This window comes from Chanos chanos, chromosome 2 (genome assembly GCF_902362185.1).
Source record: "Chanos chanos chromosome 2, fChaCha1.1, whole genome shotgun sequence".
Taxonomy (NCBI): domain Eukaryota; kingdom Metazoa; phylum Chordata; class Actinopteri; order Gonorynchiformes; family Chanidae; genus Chanos; species Chanos chanos.
The window spans coordinates 16,510,364-16,537,073 of NC_044496.1; the positions used below are offsets into that span (position 1 = coordinate 16,510,364).

The 26,710-nt window shown below is 40.8% G+C and overlaps 2 protein-coding genes across 2 annotated transcripts in view; one reads left to right on the forward strand and one right to left on the reverse strand.

Moving 5' to 3' along the window:
* nav2a (neuron navigator 2a) overlaps nucleotides 1-8,105 on the forward strand; it is a 75,764-nt gene extending 67,659 nt beyond the window's left edge. The window contains exons 23-38 of the mRNA XM_030765111.1: nucleotides 875-958; nucleotides 1,093-1,216; nucleotides 1,584-1,726; nucleotides 3,745-3,917; nucleotides 4,074-4,227; nucleotides 4,355-4,517; nucleotides 4,826-4,926; nucleotides 5,137-5,232; nucleotides 5,393-5,564; nucleotides 5,700-5,935; nucleotides 6,088-6,242; nucleotides 6,498-6,569; nucleotides 6,987-7,183; nucleotides 7,404-7,522; nucleotides 7,649-7,849; nucleotides 7,980-8,105. Of these exons, the coding sequence (XP_030620971.1) occupies nucleotides 875-958; nucleotides 1,093-1,216; nucleotides 1,584-1,726; nucleotides 3,745-3,917; nucleotides 4,074-4,227; nucleotides 4,355-4,517; nucleotides 4,826-4,926; nucleotides 5,137-5,232; nucleotides 5,393-5,564; nucleotides 5,700-5,935; nucleotides 6,088-6,242; nucleotides 6,498-6,569; nucleotides 6,987-7,183; nucleotides 7,404-7,522; nucleotides 7,649-7,849; nucleotides 7,980-8,105 (2,316 nt within the window). The remainder of the gene's footprint in view (nucleotides 1-874; nucleotides 959-1,092; nucleotides 1,217-1,583; nucleotides 1,727-3,744; nucleotides 3,918-4,073; nucleotides 4,228-4,354; nucleotides 4,518-4,825; nucleotides 4,927-5,136; nucleotides 5,233-5,392; nucleotides 5,565-5,699; nucleotides 5,936-6,087; nucleotides 6,243-6,497; nucleotides 6,570-6,986; nucleotides 7,184-7,403; nucleotides 7,523-7,648; nucleotides 7,850-7,979) is intronic.
* Nucleotides 8,106-11,738: 3,633 nt separating this feature from the next.
* Nucleotides 11,739-14,688, reverse strand: dbx1a (developing brain homeobox 1a). Its single transcript, XM_030766881.1, has 4 exons — nucleotides 14,331-14,688; nucleotides 13,956-14,054; nucleotides 12,247-12,449; nucleotides 11,739-12,071 (listed from the first exon to the last, which is right to left on the reverse strand). The coding sequence occupies exons 1-4, from the start codon at nucleotides 14,686-14,688 to the stop codon at nucleotides 11,739-11,741; spliced, it is 993 nt and encodes a 330-aa protein (XP_030622741.1).
* Nucleotides 14,689-26,710: the final 12,022 nt, after the last annotated feature.

Sequence of the window (26,710 nt, forward strand, 5' to 3'; positions counted from 1 at the left end):
CGCTCCATAACAGGCTGAAATCCAACATCCTCCGCAACCAACCACTTTTAAGGGTGTAGTTCTCATGACCTCCAGAGAACTCTGCCCTAAGAGGGGCAACTCTGTGACTTGGTCCCCCCTGAACAGCTACCCCTCTCGGATACGCAGAGCAGGAGGAGGGCCCAAAGAACAGGGCCACGGCCCCCGAAAACGAGAACCATCCCTGCCGCCTGTTTGTGAGGTGGGAGAAAGGTGTTTTAATGGCTGAGTGGATATGAAAAACTCTGGCTCTGGTTTGAGTCGGTTTGTTGTTAGCATGGCCATAGCTCTTTATAATGGTAGGAATAGGAAAAATGGTTTTTAGTTGGTTTGTTGTTAGCACAGCCTTAGCTGTAGGAATAAGAAAAATGGTTTTTAGTTGGTTTGTTGTTAGCATGGCCATAGCTCTTTATAATGGTAGGAATAGGAAAAATGGTTCGAGTCGGTTTGTTGTTAGCATGGCCTTAGCTCTTTATAATGGTAGGGATATGAAGAATGCTTTAAAAAAAAGGTTGATGCTGCCTTTGTCTGAGTACTTTGTGTCAGCACTCTATGAATCAGACGAGCACCGAGGTTGCGCCCAGGTCAAAAGGGATCAAATGGAAATTGATGGTAATATGAATATCTGTTAGAAATACTGAATATTGAATTAAGTACTCTTTCACTGGTCTGTGACGGACTGTCCAGGGTTTTATGTAGAATTGGAGTTTTAAAGAGAGCGTGTCTGTTTGTGGTGATGTCTATGGAAAGGAAGCTCTGTGCAGGTTAAATTTGTGGTTCATTTGTCTGCCATTTGTTTATGTTCTCTCTTTCTCTCTCTCTCCCACTCTCTCTCTCTCTCTCTCTCTCTCTCTAGGCTCACCTAGTTGCTGCTTTTGAACAGAGTTTGGCAAACATGACCATTCGACTGAAGAGCCTCACTATGACTGCTGAGCAGAAAGTGAGAAAAATCCCAAAACACAACCTTTCATGGACATACACAAAACACTGTGGTTTTTTTTTTGTTTTTGGGTTTTTTTTTAGGAGTCTTGTCTCCACTGGTTAGTGATGTGTGCGTGTTTGTGTGTGTGATAGGACTCTGAGCTGAATGAGCTGAGGAAGACCATTGAGTTGCTGAAGAAGCAGAACGCTGTGGCCCAGGCAGCTATTAATGGAGTGATAAACACACCTGAGCTCACCTGCAAGTCTGAGCGCACAGGTTAGAGCATCTCCCTGCTCCCTGACACCCTGCTTTTACTGCCCACCAAATACTGATCACATCATACCACGTACACACACACAAACCTTACATCATATAACTGACTACACAGAGCTTGTTATTAGATCATATGTGTTTTCATTTTATATTATTAATCATGGACCAATCCTAAGCAGTCATTTTAGCTTTGGTTTGAGGGTACCGCACTATCACCACAAACGGGTGTAACTCTTAGTAGATATACACACACAATATATTACATATACACTGTCCAATATGCAATGTGTCATATCTGCTGTTAGTAAATAGGATATTGCTTGTGAATAATTTGGTGTGATTGTTTTGGCAGGTGGCAGTAATGGTTCAGCCCCTGTGCCAGACCTGCGCATGCGCAGACAGCACTCCTCGGACAGTGTGTCCAGCATCACCAGTGCCACCAGTCACTCCAGTTTGGGCAGCAACATGGACAACCCCGACACAGCCAACAGCAAGAAGAAAAAGAAAAACTGGGTAAGAGCTCATTTCCTATGACATGTACGAACATACAAACACACAATACCACAACAGCGGGGTTTTTCATATATGCATTCCATGACGTGTCGTGTGTATCTCTGACATTCTTACAAATCTGTCTGTCATGAACTGTGTATCATTCCGAACATCTGTGTGTTAACTAAGTTTTTTGTGCGTGCAGGAGTGTGTTTTTGTTTAGTCTGCGGTGATCTGATACAGAAAGAATCCTTCCATTTTTTTTGGAGTCAGCAGAGTGACACTTGAGTAATTGCTGTCTAATGAAATAACGCAGAGGCTAGTTTTGTTGACACGGCTTTATGTGATAGAATGATGCTTTTTTTTTTTTTTTTGTTCTGAAGTATCAACGTTAATGTTGCGTTTCCTGTTTTCTGCTGCGTCATTCTGGCTAAAGCTCGTGTCGTGTGCCGGAGGACAGGAGTCAGATGATGAATACGTATGACACGTAGTCTGTAGAACTGCAGATTTTCCATGACAAAGCTTTTGTGAGCAACATCAGCACAGCACTGAATGAAAGTTTTAAATGAGGAAAATTTCAAAAGTCAGTGATGACATCTCTGACAACAGGATCTACTGCAGTATTGTTGCTCACAAATGTCTGAATAGGGGATTTGTGTGTTTGGATCCTGTATTAGCAATTAAAAGAGTTGTTTTCCCTGAACTTTCCCCAGACGTTATGTTTCTTAATGTGTGTGTGTGTGTGTGTGTGTTCACTTAGAGCCATAGATGGTTAATGGTTTGATTATGTAGATTTGTTCCTGTGCTGCTTACTAGAACGATTAAGGAGATCTGAACAGACCATTTGTGATGTAGTTGTGTAGTCATGTTCTTTGCAGTCTGTATCCTGTTCAGGAGAATGTTAGCACAGGTGTTGGAGATACTGCAGAGGAAGGATGGGGGTTGGGGGTAGATTATGGGGGCATGCTGGTAAGGCCCCCGAGACAGAGAGGGGGTACTGCCCCCTCCGCCCCCCCCCCTGTTTTCCTCTGTGATTATACAGAAGGCAGCAACTGTGTAGCTTCCACTGGTGGCCTTTCCCTTAAAAATACTTCAGAAAGGACATTCTGTAAAAAGAACTATGAATTCATGTTGCTACAGTTAAACCAAACGTCCTGATCTGTCTGTGCTAATAGCTGCAAGCTGCAGTTTGGAACAGTTAAGCTTGCAATTGCGTCATACTCCCACCACCTAGATGCCCACACACACACACACACACTCACGCTCCTGAACCTGTGCTTTCTGTGTCTTTCTCTGTTTCCTTGTGTGCTTTCGCTCCATATGGCAGGTCTATGAGGTAAGATTGGCTGTTAGAGAATCCAGCTTAACCCTTCCCGGCTAACCCAGTTTCACAGTGCTGTAGATTACTAACCCTAGCCTAACTAACATGATTTTTCTTTCTTTCTTTCTCTCCTTTTTTCTTTCTTTCTTTCTTTCTTTCTTTCTTTCTTTTTCCCAGTATGTATCTCTTTCTTCCTTCTTCTGCAAGCAACCTCAAAGGAGTTTGGTTTGAAATGCAAACCAGACTCTGCTGAGTAGACTTTTCTCTTTATAATCAGTGAGACTTCACTGGGACTTAATAATCAGTGAGATTTCACTGGGACTTTTCTCAGCACATTTTCTTAGGTGGGCTGTGTTTTGTCAAGCATCAACCCAGACTCTATTGAGTCTGAGGTCTGCTAGAATGTTCTTTCAAATGTTCTTTGTACTCATGCAGATACCATGTACAAACTAATGAGGTATAATGAGCAACAAATGATCTTTCACCATGTACGTATCCTTAGTATTTATGATGGCTTATCAGTTCCAGAGCAGTTTCAAAACTGCAAAGAGAGACAGACTTCTGCATTTATGGTTTTATTCCTCTTAATCCCTGCTTTTTTCACCCTCCCTGCTGCCTTATCGTTCACCCTTTCACTGTGTGTTTCTGTTGATGTGTGTGGGAGTGTTTCTGTTTAATTCCACACACTCATGCTCTGCTCTCTCTTGCTTTGCTGCAGTTGCGGAGTTCATTCAAGCAGGCATTCAGTAAGAAGAAGTCGCCAAAGTCTGCGTCTTCACACTCTGACATCGAGGAGATGACCGACTCTTCTCTCCCCTCCTCCCCTAAACTCCCTCACAATGGATCCACAACCTCCACACCACTGCTCAGGAACTCCCACTCTAATTCACTGTACGTTGCCCTCCACTATTTAGGAATGAGAATGTGAGATATTTTTGTTCATGTAAATCCCTTCTTAAAAAAACAGGTACTTATAACTGTTTTCTGCTATCCTTCTCTTGTGGCTGCTCTCTTTCTCTCTCTCTCTCTCTCTCTCTCTCTCTGTAGAATCTCTGACTGTTTGGATGCAGAGGCAGAGACTGTGATGCAGTTACGCAGTGAGCTCAGGGAGAAAGAGATGAAATTGACGGACATCCGATTGGAGGCACTTAGCTCCGCCCACCAGCTGGACCAGCTCCGCGAGGCCATGAACCGCATGCAGGTCAGACACTGAGAGGTTCAATGAAAATACTGAAAAAAAGATGTTTTTGTATCATGGCATATGATCTGTGTTGAGATAAGAAACGACACCTTAGCTTGTGGTGACATGTGATGTTGTCCTTTACTAGGTTGAGATTGAGAAACTGAAGGCAGAGAATGATCGGCTGAAGCTGGAGACTCAGGGCAGCTATAGCAGAGCCCCATCCCAAGCCTCCATCACGCACCCCACGGCCACTCCCACTCCTGGACTGTCCCAACACAGCATCAACCTCACAGAGTCCACCAGCTTTGGTAAGAGACTGCATGTGTGCGTGTGTGTCCAATCTGTTTTGTGTGATGCACACCTGATCTTGTCCTTACTGTTGCTGCCACCTTGTGGGGAGATTGAAATTGCATCCTAGTTCAGTTCTTTAGCTACTCAGGAAGCTCCTATATATCAAATGTCAGCATCAGAGTTAATTTTTTTAATTGTTTTGAATGACCCAAACTGTGGGAACATCAGACATTTTCATGTGTTGAAATTTGTTCAGTAAACATTCAAAATGATTTTGTTTGTGTGTTTGTAGCTTCACTAATATCTTTTTTACCCATGTGCTCAGACATGTTACTAGATGATGCTGGTGGAGATGGCAGTTCTCGTAAGGAAGGCAGACATGTGAAGATTGTAGTCAGCCTACAGGACGACATTACATGGAGAGAGGTAAGACATGTCACCACCTGTCTCACTCACTTAATTTCACTTAGAAGAACATGTGGATGAATACTTAATATTTTGTTATGCTTTCTAATCAAACAAAATGATTTAGGACATTTGGAGGACAGCATTCAGACATAATTTGGAGGCAGTGTTACGACTGGACAGCCCTGAGTCTGGCTGTATATGTGACGCGATGTTTTCTGTTCTCCTCAGGACTGCAGAACACGAGACTTCCTGATTGGCTGCATTGGTGTCAGTGGCAAAACTAAGTGGGATGTGCTGGATGGTGTGGTCCAACACCTCTTTAAGGTAACAACACTTTACTTTTGTGCTGACTTATACCAAAATCCTCGTTCGAATGACACGGCCATGGTTAATACAGCAGTTTCATATTTATAGTCATAACAGTGTAACATGAGCTGTCACAATTTCTGTATTAATATATAGTCATCCATTTTTGCTTTGTTAGGAGTATATCAGGCATGTTGACCCAGTCAGTCAGCTTGGTCTAGGCTCTGATAGTGTAGAGGGATACCGCATCGGAGATATCCAACGACCCTCCGCTGGAGCCAGCACCCCTGAGCTACTGCCTTGTGGATACTTAGTGGGAGAGAATGACACCATCAACATCTCTCTTAAAGGTACACATGCACACACACACACACACACACACACAGGTTCTTCCTCGCTCTCTCTGCACTCTTGATTGTTAGACTTCCGAAAACTGTTTATGTTTTTGTGTAACCTGTGTGTGCGGATCTGTCTTGCTGTACCAGGTGTGAGCTCTCAGGCGCCGGACTCTCTGGTCTTTGAGACATTGATCCCTAAGCCCATACTGCAGCGCTACATCTCTCTGCTTCAGGAGCATCACAGGATCATCCTGTCTGGCCCCAGCGGCACAGGCAAAAGTTACCTTGCTGCCCGCCTGGCCGAGCATTTAGTACTGCAGGAGGGCAAAGTGCCCGGGGAGAGTACCATTGTCACCTTCAACGTCGACCACAAGTCTAGCAAGGTGGGCACAATTCAGTTAATTAACTCTAGTCCCCACATAAAGATGTTTATAGATATTAATATGTCAAAAGACTTTGTAGTTTCAAATGTAGTGTACGTATGTGAGTGTGGTGTTTGAAGTGTAGCTGAGTAGACCGGTCTGTCTGTGTTCAGGAGCTGCGTCAGTATTTGTCCAGTCTGGCAGACCAGTGCAGTACTGATGGTCAGGAGGCCGAAGCCCCGCTCGTTCTTATTCTGGACAATCTCCATCACGTCAGCTCTCTGGGAGAGATCTTTAATGGCCTGCTTAACTGCAAATACCAGCGCTGGTGAGGACAACACACCCCCCTACATACATACGTATGAACACTCTTTGGCAGGAAACACGCTGAACTCTCTCTGTCTCTCTCTCACACACTCTCACACACAGAGACACTAGGGGCATACACTTAAACACACATACACACACACAATGCATACAGCAATAACTGTCATTTTTGGTACCTGCATGGGTATATTTATAATAAAGTGCTTAATATCTGTTTGCCTTCTCTCTCTCTCTCTCTCTCTCTCTCTCTCTGTAGCCCTTACATAATTGGTACAATGAGTCAGGTTATGTCTTCAACCCCCAACCTGCAGCTCCATCATAACTTCAGGTACCTGCATCCTCAAAATGAAACATTCTTTATGCAGTAAATGCATGTCAGTTATACCACTTTCTGTAAATTTTGCATTTTACAGTAAATGTTTACATTGATTTAAGTTCAGGTATAAAAAAAAATGTCCCTTTGTTTGGTGTATGCACCATATGTTGACAGCAGGTAGAAATATGTAGTTTTTATTTGCAAAATAACCAGCAGAGGGCATCAGTTCATCACTGTCACCGTCACTACCATTTTCACTGAATCTCTTCAAACGATTGCTTAAAAGACAAGGAAACTGTGAACAGTGTTTAATCTGTGCACTAAAATGATTGCCTGTCACTATGGAATGAGGCAGCAGTGATATTAAAAGGTTATTTTTATTATTACTGTTACAATTATTACAAGACTGTTTCTCCACATCCACCATAGATGGGTGCTGTGTGCCAATCACATGGAACCAGTGAAAGGCTTTCTGGGCCGTTTCTTGCGGAGAAAGCTTATTGAGACAGAGATTAGCAGCCGCACACGTAATCAGGAGCTGGTGAAGATCATTGATTGGGTACCACGCGTGTGGCATCATCTGAATCGCTTCCTAGAGGCTCACAGCTCCTCTGATGTCACCATTGGTGAGAAAAGCAATTATTAAGTGAATAAAATATGCAGTGAAAGTAATGAATATGATCAGAAGAGCTTCTGGTCAGTTATTCAGTTGTAATGTCCATGATTCTAGCCTGTCTATTGTTTTCATTCAGTATTTAAAAAATCATTCATTTACGTTATACTCTACATAATTTGATATGGGTTGTTTAGACTTGCGTTGAACAATGTTCCACTTGCCTCTTCCAGGACCCCGTCTGTTCCTGTCATGCCCAATGGATGTTGATGGTTCGAGGGTGTGGTTCACTGACCTGTGGAACTACTCCATCATCCCTTACATGCTGGAGGCAGTCCGAGAGGGACTACAGGTAAATTCTACCTTTAAATTATACTATGAAATTACAATGCTGAGGTAGTGTTGTTTCCTATTAAATCTCTCTCTCTTTTTCTCTTTCTCTTTCTCTCTCTCTCTCTCTCTCTCTCTCTCCCCATAGCTTTATGGACGGAGAACAGCATGGGAGGACCCTGCACAATGGGTGTTGGAGACGTTTCCATGGGGATCAAGCCCTCAGCAACCAGACTGGCCATCGCTGCTGCAGCTCCGCCCAGAGGATGTAGGTTTTGATGGATACTCCGCCTCCAGAGAGGGTCTCAACAAACAGTCCACACAGAGTGACAGTGATGCCGACCCACTGGTGAGCACACCTCTTTTACACTCTCTCTGTCTCTCTCATCACGCACATAACACTCACATGCCTTTTAGCTGCGTTACTGCCAATGTACATATCTCAGTTTCTGCACTCTTTGACCTCTGACCCTCCACAGATGAACATGCTCATGCGACTGAAGGAAGCAGCGAACTGCTCCAGCCCTCAGAGTTACGACAGTGACTCCAATAGCAACAGTCATCAAGATGACATTCTGGACTCCTCACTTGAGTCCACGCTGTGATTTACCCTTGTTTGTTTTTTGGTTTGTTTTTTACCTTCTTTTGTCCTTTAGTTTCACTAAAGACGCATTTTGAATGTTTACTAAAGCTCAGGCAGCAGAAACCAGCCACTATTAACATTTCATAACTTTGTGAAAAAACAAAAAATGGGTGCTGGAAACCCAAATGAGAACACAAATAGAAAACTAAGCAAATAGCAAACAATACTTCAAGTCCTTTTTTTTTGTGAACCATTTGTCTCATCTGAAGAATGCAGAAGAGTATTCTGTATGAAACACTGCTCCCCGATCCATTACCTCATAACAGAGAGGACTGCTTCTCCATTCTGGTCAAACGCCTCTCGGAAACTTCATCCACACAGGGTAATGACATTCTCAGCAACTGATGGTGCTGTCAGCTCCCTCTACTGGTGAGCTGTATTAAAACACTCAGACTGTGAGACCGCTAATCAACTATGGTTATACTGACGTAGCTTCTCATCTCTCCATAAGCCACAGGCCTGGACACTGAGTAGAGATACTAGGGATACTAGTAGAAAACTACAGCACTTTTTATTTAGCTACTAAGTACATTTGTACATTTTTACAAAACTTGTTCTTTAATCAGTTAATTAATTTTTGAGTATTTACACTTGTACTACACTCTTAAAAAGCAACATTGCTTCCTTAATGTGAAATGTTGTTGTCTGACATCAAGGGTATGATGTTTCAAAATACTTAATCGGAGTAAAAGTATAAAACCTCAAAATTGAATTACTTCAGTAAAGTACAAGCACTATAAAAATGTACCGGAGTAGTTTTTAACAAAGTGTCGTTCTTCAGTATTTATACTTAATGTCCCCACCTGTTTGACCAGCGTCTTATCTTTCGGCTCTGCATTCAGACATTATGGTGTTTCATTCAGTGCTATCCTCACATTCACTTAGTCCTTCCTTGGATCATTTACGACAAACTGGATCTGATGATGTCCATCGCCACATTGTGTGAAGTGTTTTTTTTTTCTAAGGAGCACAGCACAAAGTTGAATTCATTGATCATCGTATCAACCTAAATGAATTAACTGGATTCATCAGATATTATACCTCATATCAGATATCATTAGTGTATCTGTAACTCCATCCCTGATGTTGGTCCATTACAAGGATGACATGATGACACAGGATAGCCATGTCTTCATTACAGATGTGTCTGCTGTAACACAGCTCTCTCTCTCTCTCTATTACCCTCTCATTTCTCTCTCGCTCACTCATACGCTTTTTGGTGCTGAATTGAACCCGGTGCCTTAATTCATTTTGCTAATAAAAAAAATGATGATTAAATGGCACTACGTTCGATACTTTCTAAAAAAAAAATGTTATTATGAAACTACAGGGCTATATGGCTGCTGCTTTATGAGTTCTGCCAATTAGTAGCAGTTTCTTAGTTTTGTAGCATGTTTGTTCATATCAGACGCTCTACTAGTGTGTGACTTAGAGAGGTGATCCAAGAGCGACAGTACAAGGGGAATTGAGTGACAGTAACCCAGCTCTCCCTTGATTTTTATCAGCACAGGGAATGTTTGACATTAATGCAAAGGCAATGAACAATGCTCACTATTTACATTTTATCAGTCAGCACAAATGTTCCTGCATGTAAACAAACAAAAAAGAAGTTCGGTACACAAAGGCAAGTATCTTTTTCTAGACAGGTGAAAAAGTCCAGTGTGGTGAGAAAGAATACTTTTTTGAAAAGGGTTTGTTATTTTATACCTCATCAACCTTTGCGCCTTTGTAATTTTTTGCCTTTAGTTTAATGTTTAATTGTAAGAACGATTCATGCTGTGTGTTAATATGTGATAACTGGTGTGTTTGTTGCTTCTCTGAAGATATATTGCTTGGAAAACCTTTTTTTTTCTTTTTAAATTTACAGTTGAAGGGCACATACATTTCACTTTGTCATTTGTGTTTTAATATAGTGAGATCCCAGATTTAAGGACATCTGTACTTAGAGTAAAATCCAGTTTTACAATTATTCTATTAATAAGAAAAAACTATTTTGAGTAATTGATTTCTTCCACAGCTGTTCCCTTTGTGGACACTGCGGGGCCTCACTGTCGGCCACACTGATGTCAAAACCCTTCAGTGTTTAAGTGTTTCAAGTCATCAGTCCTATGCAACATCATTTTGGATTTCAAATGGAAGCCAAATACAGTAGTTCTTTATACATTTTCAGCACTGCAAAGATATAGTAAATGCAGGTGTGTATATACTTTGTGTATATTTTAGGATATGTGCCTAACGCTTTTCTTTCTTTTTTTTTTTTTGATGAATTATGAGGCAAATGGACTATTAGTCATTGACAGAATTAGTACTGCAGTGTGTTGTTTGACGTGTTGGAATGAGAGTCTTCTGAGGACTAGAGGTGTAAAGTAAAGAGGGCTACTGATGAATCTCGTTTATACAATCTTGTCAACGAATGTGTACTTTGCCGTGTACATTTTATTTCTGTGTAATATAGCTATGTAAATATTTGAGTAACCTGCTGCATTTTGATTATGTTTGTTTTGAGGGTTTTGTTTTTTTGTTGGGTTTTTTTTTTTAGCCATTTATAACAGTGCTTGAAAATGAGTATTTTGTGTACAGTGTCTTTTTCATCTGAGCTGGTGTCTAGAGTTTGTCAGTAGTAGTCTGTAAAAGGATGAAGTCCCTAAACCAGTTGTTCTGATGATCAATGTACCAGTCTTAAATTATTTGTATTTCAATAAACTAATGATTATTTATTAATGATCGGTATAAACATGTTTTATGATGTGTATGTGTTAAGTTTACATATAATTTAACTAATGAATTTTTATTAATTTATTTATTTAAAATATCAAAATGACAGAGATTGGAAAGCTGGAATTGTTTGCTATTTTAAGTTCAAATCTGCAAACCGATGTATGAAAATCCTGTTCTGAATAGTGTAACGGTAGTGAGAATCCGTTCTTGTAGTTGTTCTGAATTAGAACTAGTCTCGATAGATTGAAAACATTGATGGTTCAGAAAAGAGAATCAGAAAAATAGCCAGGCATAGCTGAAACCATACAGTTTTTTACAATTTATAGTTTCTGAACTTACTTTCATATGAAGTGATTGGGTTGAGCATACATAGGTAATGTAAAAAGTTCGATTTTTCACGGTTTAATGATTTGTGAGAACTATATGATAATTGTCCCTATTTGTTACATTACAGAAGAGTAGTCTCAGTAAATATTAATGTTTAACTTTATTTGCAAAATGTACAAAACATAAACACAAATAATCATACAAAAGTAGCACACCATAAATTATACATAAGTCGTCTAGTTTTTAATAAAAATATCTAGGCTATATGAAATGCCCGTGTAACTCAATATTCTTGGTAAAAAATATCCATACAAAAATATTTGTACAAAATACTGTACAGTTCCCAAAAGACTGTGCAACACAGCAAATTATTATAAGAAGGTCTATCCCCCTAATAAGTGAGTGTTTTTCCGTCCCGGACAAAAACAGTTCCTTTGTAGTGTAATTGTACGCTTTAAATGGAAACAACCTTCCTTCGGTTGCCGTACAATTTTGAGATAAAGAAAAGTCACTGTTTAAATTGTAACTGTTGAGATCGCGAGACTTTTCATTATGAAACTGTTATGAAATCCTCCGAATCTGAGAAATCCGAGTGTTTGCTCGACAGGTAGGGCGAGGAATTGTTTGATTCTCTGCTGGCCGATAGCTCACGTCCGGTTGGTGAGTAGCAGAAACGTTGTACGTTTGAGCTCTCTCGGTTTAAATTGTCCTCATCCTCTTCTTCTTCCTCTTCCTCTAATAACTTCTTCCCAACGTCGCTGAGATCCGGGTGAGGGTTTGTTTTTGTGGGCAGGGTTTGCTCCCGGCAGCCTCCCGTAGACAGCAGTTCTCGTTCCTTTGAGTTTCTCCACTTCATACGTCGGTTCTGAAACCAGATTTTCACCTGCAGAGAAAGGAGACTTTTTATACACCAAAAAATTGTCCCATTTGTTGCTTTTTACAGCCTAAAAGTAAGAACTGTTTGAGTGTAATGTTTGCTTTCTGTACTGATGACGAGTATATCTACGTGTTCAAATCATGCTGACGAATGAAGAGTGACCGAGTCTGCGTATTTTTACCTGTGAGTCTTTGAGGCCGAGTTTCGTAGCGAGTTTTTTTCTGTCGGGTTTGCTGATATACTTCTGCTTCTGGAACATTTTCTCTAGAGCTTTACGCTGAACATCAGAAAACACTGCCCGGCGGAGCATCCCTCTTCTAGGCTTTCCTCTGGGAGCAAGCGGCCAGGAGAATGTGCCGGGAATAGGCACAACTGATGAGGAGGCTGGTGTTAGGGAAAAAAGGGGAAAGAAAGATTAGAATTGACTTCGCATAAAATTAAATTGTAACCCATCAACCACTTCAGTGAAAGAAGGCAAAAGATAAACAATACGTTAGGACATCAGAAGGTAGCCCACTGCGGCATTGCTTATATTAAAAGTAGCCTAAAATCTGTCGGAAAAAAAATCTTACAGAAATCACTGTTTTGAATTTATTCCCTTGAAATTCCCCTGTTCTTTCTGAGTGAAATGGCACGAGGTGACTAATTAGCACATTGCCCGGATCCACACCGCATTGGTATGGTAAAAAGGGAGAGTATCTTTTTTCAGGAGCCCCCCAGAGAAGGATAGAGGAGTTAATATAGCGTGAACGGTAATTGTGTAGTAATGAACTGGCGGAGAAAAGACTCCGGACAGGCGGGTAAAGCCATATATTATTGCAACAAAAGGAGATTTACACTTTCAAACTAAACACAACTGCATGCCAGAATACTGATGGCCAGGGCCCCGTTTTTTGCCCTCAAATCATTTTCATTAAATGAACACGAAAAGCTATTGAGTTGAGTTGAGTTGTTTTGTTGACGTATTCAGCGTGGCCCATGAAAAGAACCTCACTCTATTATCATTTGTGCGAGTGAAAGAACAGACTACCAACGTTTCATATGATTGAAATGATTCAGCTTATTAAGTTTACTTCCTAGAAAACGTGCATTTACTAAATGAAAAACAACAACAAAACATTAACAACAACAACAGCAAAAAAGTTTTCAGGGCGATATACAGACAAAGACATGTGGGAATATGATAATTTGAGTAGTCCATCGCATGGTTTGTACGTTTTTAGGCTACTTTGTTGAACACTGAATATCCGAAATAACTCAGTGCATGTGTTGATTCGGCTATCGTCTTTCAGTCTGGTTCAGAGGATGAGGGACAGTATAGATGTTTCTCTCTTTCTTTCTAAACGAACAATTCTTTATCCATATACACTTGTTGCTGTTCTCTCCGCATATACGAACATTCTATGTGGTCTTGTGAGAATATTGAACTCAGTCAATAGCTGTTAATTGGGAAATTAGTCCATGACTGGTAAACGCCCATTTGCTGACTGGTAAAAGTCAATCGTTCCCGGGACTGTGGGTGGTTTGCCTGGGAGGGAACTGACCAAATTCGTTATGGTGCTGAAAGCATTGTTGGCAGTCAGCAGGTTGAGTGTCCCCTCACTGTGGGAAAAACCTTGGTTTCGCTGCAACGCAAACGTAGGCTACACTCTGTGGCTTACTAGACCGAAGAGAATCTGTTGTAATTTTCAGCCATGATACTTCCGGTTAGTTCGTGGATGTAAGAGCTGGGCCAGAAAATGCTGTTAATCCACAAATTTGTATCTGTGGCCGCTAAAAGATTTGGGTAATTTGTTTTGACAGTGCTACCAATTTCTGTCGGCCCTTAGTGAATTGGAAAGATGTAAGATGTACATGACACCCAATGTAATGAAAACATTAAATACTCACAGGCAAAGTATGAGGAACGGACGAGCGGGTAGAATGATCCATCGAAGTAAGGAGAATGGAAGCCCTTAGGGTGCACACCGTGAACCGTAACGGGGGACACTGTTAGGGTAGGAAATGTGACATTGGTTATTATACAGTATTTTAACTCATTCTGATAAACACTGATACCCACATGTCATCCTAAACTGAAGGTATGGATTGAAAGGAATAGGACTTTACCCGTTGCTGCACAGAAAGTTTTAAGAGTAGAAAGGAAGTTTTTTGTCACCCTGACAGTTCTAAGATCTGCTCTCTGCTAGTAGTCTAACTGACAGTTTTGGGTCAGTGAATAGCCTCTCTCATTCTTCTGTTCAGAAAAGAGACTGAAACACTTACCTTTTTTTGGCGATGGTGCCAAAATCGCATTAACACCAAATTTGAGGAAGGCTGGGTCTTTCCTAACAGAATGAGATGTTTTCGGCGCGCATGATCCATTAGTCGGTGTAGGACTCTCTGGGCCGGACAGATTTGAATTGTTCAGGATGGTGTTCGTAGTTGTTGAAACCAGAGGGGCGTTTGTTGATGGAACAGTGCGGTTCAGTAATACAGTCGGTCTGTTGATACGCAGTAGGTCCTCCACCAAAAAACTTGGGTGAACAGGAAACGTCGACTGCAATGACGGGTGCAAGGACGGCGTGGGGCGCATAAAACTCGGGTACATGGCTGGCGGCGCAACAACAGCTGGGATCATCATTGTCCTGACTGTGCGAAGGCTGTCCAAAATGTAGCAATTACACTTCTCCCAGTTTCTGGTAAACGGAGAGTTTTCTGTGCTCTTGCTATGTTCTCTCTTGTGTGACTGGCTGTCTACGTCTAGTTCTCCAACTTTGAAGTTGCCCTTTATAACGGGCCGCGCAGCTCAGTTCTATTGAGACCTGACAGCCACAACAATAAGGCTCCATAAAGTCCTCCGAATGAGCCTCTTAAAAGCAGCTCCTCGAGCCCTCTGATTGGACCAAAACCGCAATTTATGATTGGATTAGACTCCATAAGGATGTAATAGACAATGCACGCCCAACAAAGAAGGTCTAGTCATCAATTTTGCATGTTGACCAGGTCTCTTTCAATCTGTTACTTTTTTCTGTAAAAAACGCACATACAGACTTATTACAGGGCTATTTCACAAGAGTCAGACTTAGTTCGGTTGTATGAGTGGTGGCTTTGCCAAAAGATCTTTTATACTGTAATGCGTATAAAAGCCAAAATATCTCGTCAATAATAGTAGTGCGGTAATAACAAAATAATGTAGGTTAGGCGTGGGTTATTATTATTATTATTATTATTATTATTATTATTATTATTGTTGTTGTTGTTGTGATTGTGATGATGATGTTGCTGTTGTCTTCATATCACTCACCTAATCTATAACAGGAGATTAATACTGACAAATGTAATTTCAAACCTTTCAATCGGTTGTTCAAGTTTTCGACGGGGCAATTTTGTGGTAACTATTCCTATTCTTATTCTTATTCTTATTCTAGCATCCTGATCATGTCATCACCGTCAATATTAACGTCATCATAATAAAATCATCGTCGTTATTACCCTCTATCATTTGCTAATGCCTCTAAAAATAATCAATAGATGAGGCTATTCTACTGAATTATTCTTAAAGTAGCTCAAGGTTTTATAATTCCAAAATCCAATCTGAACTCCGTCATGGGGTAAGGCTGTAAGGGGATTTGTGCTTGAATCGCTTTAGCAGATGTGTTAAATATCTCGGGTTTTAAAAAGTCTCATTCATTTCCCGGGCGTCCCCGCACACTCGCGAGCAGAAGTGTGTGGTTCTGGCTGTGTAGCTCTATCCTGTTAACCATGAAGTAACTGTCACCCTCAGCTGCTCGCGCCCCTTCTCTTTCTTTTTCTTTCACAAAGCTTTCTGGAAAAAAAATCCCATGCCGCTTTATTTCTGTGGACGGGCCTTATTATGCTGGTTTAACCGCTTGAATAAAAGTGCATCTGTAATTTGAAATGCGTACGTCTGGGCATTTAAACTCACATTAAACGAATATGAAAAGCATCTTAAATGCACTGTGAACCGGGCTTGTCGCTGTTCAGTTAGACGTCCTAGTAACACTGTCCGCTTAGTTACGCAAATGCACTGACAAGAAAACAGTAGACCAATTTTGGGCGTACCTGTTTTTAAATACTAATTATCTTAAAAAAGAGTCTATTTGAAAATGAATTTACAAAGCTGAAATCCTTGTAAATAAAAAAATGTTTAGGCCTATGTACTGAAATAAGGAATTTACTGGAACTTCCATTTCAACTTTGAAGATAATTCTCACAATTTGCTCGATTTAATGCCTTAAAAGTATCGAGAGCTGAGAATTGCTATGAATGTTATGTTGTTAATTGTTATTACCTCGCACTTGATTTACCGTATTATTTCTATAAAATGACTAATTAAAAGAACCTGATATAATTTGTTACGGCGTTGCGTGGAGGGCACGAAGATACAGAATTAAATTAAGTTAGACTAAATCGAGGGAAACTATCCTTACTCGAACTCTGGACATACTTTTCTCCGAACAGATGAATTTAAGACCTGTGACTAATGACGTTGACCACTGTAGGGGGGCTTTACGCACTCCGAAGCCCAAAGTCGACGTTGTGCGTGTGTGGCAGACAAGAGAGTGTTTTATCACAATCACTCTCTTGCCTCTTGCCACACTCTCTTATTTTGAGCAAACAGACAAAATAAACAGGAGGCCATCCTAACATTTGAAATGTATATCAGCTTTTAGTATGAAAGCAGGCCATTAAGTGTGGGATGCACTTTTCTCTCTCAAACGAAGTTAGCGTATTACACACACGCACACACACACACACACACACACACACACACACACACATATATATATATATATGCTGAATTTAATTCATCATGTGTTAAATACATTTAAATTAAAGACGACAACAAAGCAGCAATCGACCGAAACCATCCAACCTCCGTGAAATTATTCCCATAGAAAATTTGACCACTCGTCCACGCAGCAAGCCACTTGAAGTGACCCTTAGTCTCGCTTGTCTCACATCGACATATTAATACACACTATAGCTCTATACACACAGTAAGACCTGCAACAAGACTTTCAAAGGTCTTTATTGGTCTTATATTTCTGAGCTTTGCTTAGAAAATCCCTCTTTTGTAGCAAGCAAGCAGATGGTTTGCAGGAAACATGGCTTAGCCACGATGACCGAAACGAATGTTTAATAGCTGTGCAAGCTTGGCACGTTTGTTTTTCTTTTAGCAAAGAATGAAAAACAGCTGGCGGGTTTTTGATAAGCCCATTAAATGCATATTTCTGAGATATTATCCGCCCTAGAAAGGCTCCTCCTCTGGTCTTGAACACTGGACGACAGTCACTGTCGTCTCGGTCCTAAGAACTGCGTCCTCGTTTCAAAACAATTTACTAAATAGATTAACTTGAGTATTGTCCCACGTCGGTCTTTGCCTCGTAATTGAATGGCTGAGTAAATATATTACACATGCGTGAAGGGTTCTCTTTGGATTGCTTTATGGTGCGTGGGTCTGACAGGTGGTTAACTGTTTATTATTCTCGACCTTTTTGTTGGCGACGTGAATGCATCAAATGTATAAGGTGCATACACGAGGCTGAGGAGTAGGCTCTTCCACTCCTCTATATCGACAATTTTTATCTTCACAGTAAAACGAGAGTTGCAGGCGATAATGTTAGACAAAGACGAAAAAACATTAAAAATCAGAAGTAAATTCATTAGTTGGGTTTAAGAAGCAGCAATACTATAAACAGTATAATAGTCTTATACTGTTATACTCAAATGACGAGCGGCGGCCAATATACTGTGCCCAACCTTTAGACAAATCACAGCGCCAATCTTTATTAAAACCTGTTTTGCCACATTTTAACTCCTATTACTGCAGAGGGCTTCTGTCCCATCGGAGCATCTGTTCTACGCTAGTTCCCGCAGACTGCGGGACACTGAGAGGATTAGCAGCGCTGAAAAATATAGAGGAGCACTGACAAGCATTAAATCGATATTAACTTTGCATTTAACATAACTCCTTCTTTTTTAAACGGAGAAAAGCCTCAAATCACTTTGGACAAAGCCCTTCGTCTGCACCTGTTCTTTGATATGCCAAGCAGCCAACCCATGCAAGGCGAGAGCGAGAGATTAACTTTTTTTTTTACCCTCAGTCTTGAACTCTATTTTGTTGTCTGTCAGTGTCACTGAATGTACGCGGAGTTCTCTAATACAACACAATAGGTAGGGGGGACTGAAACCAAATTCAGGAACAGGTTTCTTAAAATAATTTAGATGGAATTAATTTCCCTCCACTGTGCCTGGTTTTAAACAGAAAAGGTGATGTTTATTCTTCTCAAAGGCGTCTTGCTCATTCATTCATAAATTGGCTCAAGTCGATATATCCTTGATTACAGCGTTGAGCCTGGCAGGAAGAGGCCTGTTAGACCTGGTCCTTATGTCTTATGTTCAGCAAGGGCAATTAACTTGAGAGAGAGAGAGAGAGAGAGGGAGAAGGAGAGAGAGAGAGATTCCATACTTGAGCCAAACACATTCTGAGATTAGAATGACTTCTCTCTGACTCTGTCATTAGAAGATTGGAATAGCTTGCTGTCTATCGAAAAAAAAGGATTCTCAAAATTGTAAAAACATATAACAAAATCAAATAAAAACATGAAATGTTGATTATCACAAAATTAGGCAGTTTACGTAGAGAAATCAGGGGATTTTAGATTATGTTGCATCATATAGAGATTACAGTTGATTTGCTGATTTTACAAAACATCCATAATGTGCTCTTTATTTTGATTCAGAGATGTCTGACCTTGGTTTATTGACAATTTTACACACGTGCTTTCCACATGAAGAAGTGTCTTTTGTCATTCCACCCACAAAGACCCTGGAAAAGCCTTACCAGCTCTCATCAGAGGTTGCTTAACATGTGTAGGGTAGTTGACAAAAATGTAAGGACAAGATCATGCCTTATAAATATGATATAGTTTAGAGTTATAACCTGTTTCCTATGCTCAGATGAGAGAGAGTGTGAAAGAGAGAAAGAGATAGTGAGACAGTATAGAATATGTTAGAGTTAGTGTGTATGCATGTGTTGAGATAAGGTCCTGGAGAGCTAAGTGAATGAATGGTTGTACCCCTCTGTAGTGTTAGTTGCCTGGCCAGCATTGACCGTTCTTCATAATTGGATTGTAACCAAGCCCTGGTACTTATGTCAGATTGCATCTCATCAGACAAAACATATGCGTGGCTGCAGAATGCAAGGCAATCTTACAGTCCTAGTTGTACACACTTTAGTATTTATGGTAAAAAAAACCCATCCTAAATCATTATCTAATTCACTTGAACATGAACATTGCACTGAAGCATTCACAGATATCTTAACATGGTCTATGTATTTTTATGTGACTGATAGATTTCAATATAATCAAATGAGAAAAGAAAGGGTGTTTTAAGGTCAGAACGCAGCGTTTAACTTTTGCCCGATCCACAATCCCTTTGATCAGATGAAACAAAGCGGAGAAACATTCTACAGGTTTTATGCTGGCAGCCGCTGTATGTCACTTATTGCTTTATAGACCGAGGTCTGCGGCCAGAAAGCCACATTTTACAGAGGTTTTCCTTAACTTTGCATGGATGTTGGATTGTCTTAGTATGCAAGTGTGTGTGTATGTGCGAGTGTGTGTGTGCGTCCAACAGAAAAGAGAGAAAGAATTGGATTTACTCAAAACCAGGATATGAGTCATGAGAGGGACCTCAGAGTCTGTGAACTGTAATGACTGTTTTGGTCATCACACGTGACCAGATTCACGGTCAGGTCCTTTAGTCAGACTCATGCCCCTAATAAGCGCCGATTGACTTTACACTCAGGCTCGGCAGTGGGTAAGACCCCAGTGTGTCTAAAGCTCTGCCTGCTTTAAAGCTCAAGAGTCACCCAAACACAAACGCTCATGTGGACTAATGCAGCTTGTAATTGACCTCCTTATGTCACAAAGACCTTGGGCTTCAAGGTGAAAAAAACAGCGAAGCCTTTCAAGATGACTGTGGTTATAGCCATGACAAACACGCAGAAAAACACGCACCATTAAACATTTTAACTTCAGGAGGCTGTTTTCTTGAGAGAGAGACAGAGAGAGAGAGAGAGAGATCAGAGGAAGAGTTCTGATATAGCAGGAATTTCATGCTTTGTGCAAGAGACAATAGTTTCACACAAACACATAGCACTACCCGGATATGGGGTTAACCCTGATGTTTTTCTCTTTTTCATACAGAGCACGATGGGGCAGAAACACAGAAGGGGAAAAAAGAGAGAAGAACCTTAACTTGTCTCAACCTAAAAATGAGGCCATCCCGCTTATTCTGTTGGACAACTCGCCTGTCCCAAACATGACAGCATCAAAATGTTGTCATAGCAGGTGTCATACGGGAAGAATGTCACTTTATGGTTACATGTACACAATTTCTGCTGCCCTTCAAGAGTGCATTAATGCCTGTCATATCTATGTAAATTAGAATATAAACCATCAAATGCTTTAATAGTACAATTCATATATGTAAATATATAGAGAAAAATGTTAACACGCTATCTCTACATACTCAGGAGCCTGGCAAACCAACCAAACTGTTACTAAAACAGAGGCTTTATGCAAAAGCTCCTCTGGTTGCACCATGCTCCTGTGCGTTGTGTAGTTTAGTGTGTCACATTTATTCCACAGTAATGAATTATTCCCACTTATCTACAAGGACATAACAAACAGGTCTGACCGTTTGGTGTTTGGAATGGTTCAGTGAACTTAAGAATCAACCTTAAAATATCAGTAGTGTTTTTGTCCCTCTCCCCATCCACAATTCTCTGTGAGATTTATAGTCATTTTCTGTTGTGAGGTAAAAGGCCTTAGTTTAAATGGGAGCCTTTGCACAAAACCCAGCCATGTGAAGAAGCTTTTTCTGGAGTGTTCGGGCTATTGCAATGAATGGGGACCTCATGGTTTCTTGTTAATGTTCCCTCTTTATGTGCTCCTTTTCTCTCTCTCTCTCTCTCTCTCTCTCTCTCTCTCTCTCTCTCTCTCTCACACACACACACACACACACACTGTCTTTTCTGGTTGTTGAATTGCCATAACTTTCTTGGCCCTTGCTTTACCCAGAATACTTTCCCATTGGCATCTCTAAATCCACACGGTAGAGGGGATTTCATGGGCCCCAGTCAGCCTACACAGATGGAGAGAGTTGGAAGAGACAAAAAGAGAGAGAAATTGCCATTGTGAAATTGATCAGAGGAGAAGCTGATCTCTGTGTTACAGTTTTGTCTGAGTATCAAATGTGGTTATCTTTACGACGTATTCAAAATCATGCAGAGAGACAACACTTGTCCCTTATACTGTATGTCTTCAGACAATTAACAAAAAAAAAAGAAATTAAGAAAACTCTTTAAAAATCACTTAAGCAAATGATGGCAAAGGAATCAGATCAAATTATGAATAAACATCTGCTGGCCATCAGCCTTATGAGTTCCTACCTGAGTTCTATCTTGTGGTTATTCTAAAGGAGCTCTTTGACAGCAGGCCAGTTAACAATGATTTTTTGAGACAAACACGGCAGAACTGATCAACAGAGCACCTGCCGGACGCTTTGTGAGAGTGACCTAATTCAGGAGACAGATTTGGGCAAGTGGCACGGAATTCTTCTCCCTGTGCCCAAATTTATGTCAGTCATGTGAAACGAAGGCCTGCACTAAACTTGCCCCCTTTTGCATGTGAATGTGTGCGTAAGCTTCTGGCCTCTGGAGGTGAATGTGGAGTTGACATGGCTAATCCCTCAAATATTGTGTGGCTTCAGTGAATGGCGGCACATCAGAGAGAATTTGTAATTATTCTGTAATACTGCTTTCATCATTGTGTGATCTCTCACGTTTGCTTAGTGGATTGGTAACACATATACCACATATAGTTACACTTTGTTGCACACTGACACACACACACACACACACACACACACACACACACACACACAAAGAGGAGGGTGGAAGACAGAGAAAGAAAGAAAGAAAGAAAGAAAGAAAGAAAGAAAAAAAGAAAGAAAGAAAGAAAGAAAAAGAAATGGTCTTTGTAGCTTTGGTAATTGTTTCTTGATAAGGTCCTCCTCTCTTTCCAACGGAGGGATGCCATTGCACTGTAGACAGGTCTCACTCTGCATAATTCAAAAACTGCGTAGGGTAACTGCCATTATCATTTCATTTTATGAAGGCTGGACTGAGGTAAAGAATTTGTGTTCTACGTATTAATTAATTTTTCAGCATTTCTTACCAATTACTCCCCTGTGAGTTCAAGTTTGAACATCTCATTAGTTGCCTGGAGCACCAACAGTGTAACACTATCTCTCTTAATTAAAATAACTAAAGGAACTCAAGCTGTGTTGCCAATCTAGTAGTGTTTAAAATGCCCAGAACAGATAAAACAATAAGAACAAACAGAGCACATATCAAGTGAGTATTGCTTAGTTGACCAGTGCACATTAGACACTTACAATAAAAAAAAAAAAATTAAAATATCAATCAGATGGTAAGTGCACTCTTTTTCATTAAGGATTTCTCCCAGGCTTCTGGATCTCGAAATACGCTCTAGACCGTCACAAAAGAGGCAGTTCATTAGCCCAAAGAAGTGCCTTGAAGAGGTTTTAGAGGACACTCTCCATTCTTCTGCCCAGACCCTTTCCTGAGACTGGAGACTAATGACAGTGCCTTGGGCTGATTAGATAGAGCAGGCAGCTTTCATTCCAGCCGCTTCCCTTTAGAAGCACACAGTCATTGTATCTAATGTGAACCCTGCATTGATGCCAGGGGTACAAGTAGGGGTGTGAGCATCCAAGTCAACGAGACATCCCATCAGTCCGTGTGGTTGACTGTGATTTCACAGAGGTTAATCTGGAGAACAGGAGGATGATGGGAGAGTTGGGTTTTAATTAAGGCCTCTTATCACCTCTATACAGAGCTGTTTCTGGCCTTCATTCAGCACAAGGGTGTTAGAGTGACTGAAAAGTATTTCAGGGGGAAGTTAGTGAGGCTTTCCTGAATAGAAAAACAACAAATATTTGGGTTTTCTCTACATAGCCGCATTCCAGATTTAGATTTACAGCATAAATTTATAGCATAAGATTTATAGCATAAATTCAGATTAACAGTATCTCTTTACGTAGTGGTTTGTGACATCTCATATTTATTGCATTATGGAATATTTTGTTTGAAAGTCATGTATGTCTTGCAGCCTACGAACACCAATCATCTACTATTTTCCTTGTGGCTGTTAGTAATGGTGATGAAATCTCTGTGTAATTAAAGAAGGTTTGTGATGTGTAGTACATGACAGCTCAGACATAGAATACCCTGCACTAGACACGAAACACATAATACACATAATCTTATTTAATTACATTCATTTAAATTCATCTGACAAATTCAACATTTCTATTTGTAATTCTAGCACCATTTGCTCCTAGTGAGAACATTCCCGACATAGATATTGATCTGTTTGTGCTGATTTTGATTTTGTGTGAGATTTCGTCTGACGTGGGTGAACGCTGAATTGAGACACAGGGCCTGACTGGGCGAACAGCCACATGTTTGGATGAAGAGAAGTTTATCAATGTAAAGGAAATGAAGTTGCGTTCCCATTGACACCACTGATAAATCATTAGATAGCAGCTGCACTGATGGAGTCAGCCCAGTGAAAAAAGCTGAGTCTTTCTCATCAGAGCTAATGGTTAGCCCAGCCCCTCCTGGGTCAGCACTTCAGCATGCCAGCACAGGTTCAATACGGAAGACAATTCACAGTGAAGTGGAAGAAAGGACTGAGGAAAAAAGAAAGAGAGAGGGGAAGTGAGTGCTAGAGAATGAAAGAAAATGTACTACATTTCTTGGTTTATTTTTAGGGCCTTTTTTTTTTTTGCGCAAAACGAGGTGTAGTCTGGAAAGCCAAATTTCTTCAGTTGTAATGTATCATTATTATAGATGAATAAGACATGGGGAGCTGTGCCAGATGATGAATTCTTATTTGTATGGTAAACTATTTGTGTATGGGCTTGCGTGTGCGTGTGTGTGTGGGGGGGCGGGGGGGGGGGGGGTGAGAGAGAGAGAGAGAGAGAGAGAGTGCAAAGGGTAGTTTTCTTAGATGTCGATCCAGAGGGTAAAACAGAGTTTCTCAGTAGCATGGGGGTGGGGTCTGGATTAAGGAGAGAGGTTCAGCAGAGGGGTGGTTACTGGGGGAAGTGGGGGGCACTGAGGAGTCTATTCACTACCGTCTAAGGGCTGCTTTTGTGGCCTTGAGAGTGAGTGTCAATAAGAGGGCAATCAACCATAGGGCTGTGTGTGAGTGTGTGTGTGTGTGTGTGTGTGTGTGTGTATAACTCTGTATGTTTGTGTGTGTGCGCGCGTGCGTGTGCACGTGTGTGAGTGCATGTTTGTGTGTGTATGTGTGCACATGCTTGTGTATGTACGTGTGTGTGTGTGTGTGTGTGTGTGTGTGTGTGTGTGTGTAGGGGACTCTTCTCTTTCTGCACTACCTGTGACGGACTCAAATGTGCCACCAGGAGCCTTTTTCCGCCTGCAGGGGTGATGAGCAAAGGCCTGAAAAAGCGAATAACAATCCTGAGGAGTCTATCATTCTGTCTGCGGTTATCTTGAGGGCTGAATGGACACAGTATCTTGCCTCATTATTGTAACAAAGTCTGTATATATAACTATATTAGTCTTTAAGTAATCAGTATGCATTACTAATTTATTTTTTGGGTCACATGCCCTTTTGTTTGTTTGTTTTTTTAATTAAAATTTCCCATTTGACAATAATTCTACTATGACCATTGAACTATTGAACAATAATTAGTCTTGTTGTACATTAGTACCACAAAATTATTAAACAAAAACAAAACAAAACAAAACAAAAAAACAAAACAGTCGTCACACCCCCCACCATATACACATACATAGGCACAGACATAGTGCGCGCGCACACGCACACACACACACACACACGCACACACACAGGGGCCATTCCTCTTTGCCCCATTACCCACAAGCCAGCGTGACCAATCAGGCTTTGTTACCATTGGTCGGGTCATTCTGTGGTAGGCTGCCTTTTCTCTGTCTTTTCTCTCTTTGGCTTACTCTTTTTCCACCCAAATACTCACTTGCTCAGCTGTCACTTGAGAGAAACTTAAAGGAAGGAAAAGAAATACTTTCACTCTTTTGAGCTTTGGTGCCAAAGCGAAGCGGTCAGGCAGGAAAGAGGGAAACGGGAAGGTTAAAAGAGACTGGAGGCTTTAGAGGGCAGATGAGGGAAATAATCATTTACAGCTACTCAAGAGACAGAGAAGTCTCTCCTTCTGTCACTTCCTGGGTGTAGAGGAGAAACTTGTTATCAAAAATAACATTAGCTTGTGGGAAACATCTATTTTATCCATATCTACAATGAACAATATCACCTTTTTTTTTTTTTTTTTACATATTGCAACAACCATAGCGTTGATGACTGAGTGATTTAAAAACATGTCCACCTCACGTTTGAATCCATTTGTCTCCTGGAACAGGCTAATGCAGCTGTTGGTCGGCTCTCTAACTGAACTGTTTAAAAAAAGCTCAGGTTTAGATATCACTGCACATTACTGTCAGCTCTCTTTGCCCTTGCAGAGCACTTGTTGGATTCTCATCAGACAGCTGAAGTGGAGAGTAAAATTACAATAAGCAGGCAATATTTACTGCTGTGACTGCTTTCAGTTATACAAACAACTGTTGTTTCTTTCTTCTCCGTATGTTTTCTGGTCCGTTTTTATGTCATTTGACTAGATGAATGGACGTCTTGCCACCCAGCAGGGTCCTAATTCCCCATGTCAGATACAATGGCAGCAATTCTATGCTAATCAGTGTTGCCCTGCCATACCTTTCTGCTGCATTCTGCCTCTCTGTGTGTCCAAGCTGGTACTCCAGAGCATGGTTAGTCACGGCTTATTACCAAACTATTAGAGCCGTCACACTTTAAAGCACACCCTTTAACAAGAGGGGACCAGCACTTTCATTCAGTCTCATAAAAATGATAATATCACTACTAATCATAATAATAACAATCATAATGACAACTTAACTATTATAGTGACACTAGTTTGATGTAAGTTATGAATAGTTTTTTTTTTTTTAACAGCAGTGAGTAAAAGCTTTAAACAACCGTTAAAATTTTAACTTTTAGAATCAGAAATGGGAGCAATGTGCTAAGGTTTTTTTTTTTTTTTCACCAAAAGGCATGTGTTTAAAAATTCAAGCCCCAAAATTTTGGCCCATACCCACAAACAATTCACACTGACAAAACAGCTTTTGGAATGAATAGTGCATTTGACAAATGGATTGTTTTAAAATGAAGCTCCCTGTCTGACTGTTGACTGAACCAACTCTCTCCCCCCTCCCTAAACTCAACACACCCACTCTGGCTGCACCTCCCACTCAAAAGCAAAGGCCTCTTTTGTAAATCTAATGTGCATTTACCAGTTGCTTTGGCCAGAGACATCTGCTGTGTGCAACCAGTCAATATTGTGAGGACAGTTCAAAGCAGCCAGTTCATTATTCCTGTCAGCTTAACAGGCAGAAGGTAGAAGACTGAGAGAGAGCTGTGAACAATAACAAGCACAATGGAGGCCTCATTAAGGGCTGATTTATC

Excerpts from the sequence above, each read along its gene's own strand:
- dbx1a (XM_030766881.1), bottom strand. The coding sequence starts at position 14,688 with ATGATGATCCCAGCTGTTGTTGCGCCGCCAGCCATGTACCCGAGTTTT. Across the intron at positions 12,450-13,955 it reads CCGTTCCTCATACTTTGCCT|CCTCCTCATCAGTTGTGCCT; the intron begins GTGAGTATTTAA and ends CCCTAACACCAG. Across the intron at positions 12,072-12,246 it reads TCGGCCTCAAAGACTCACAG|GTGAAAATCTGGTTTCAGAA; the intron begins GTAAAAATACGC and ends CTTTCTCTGCAG.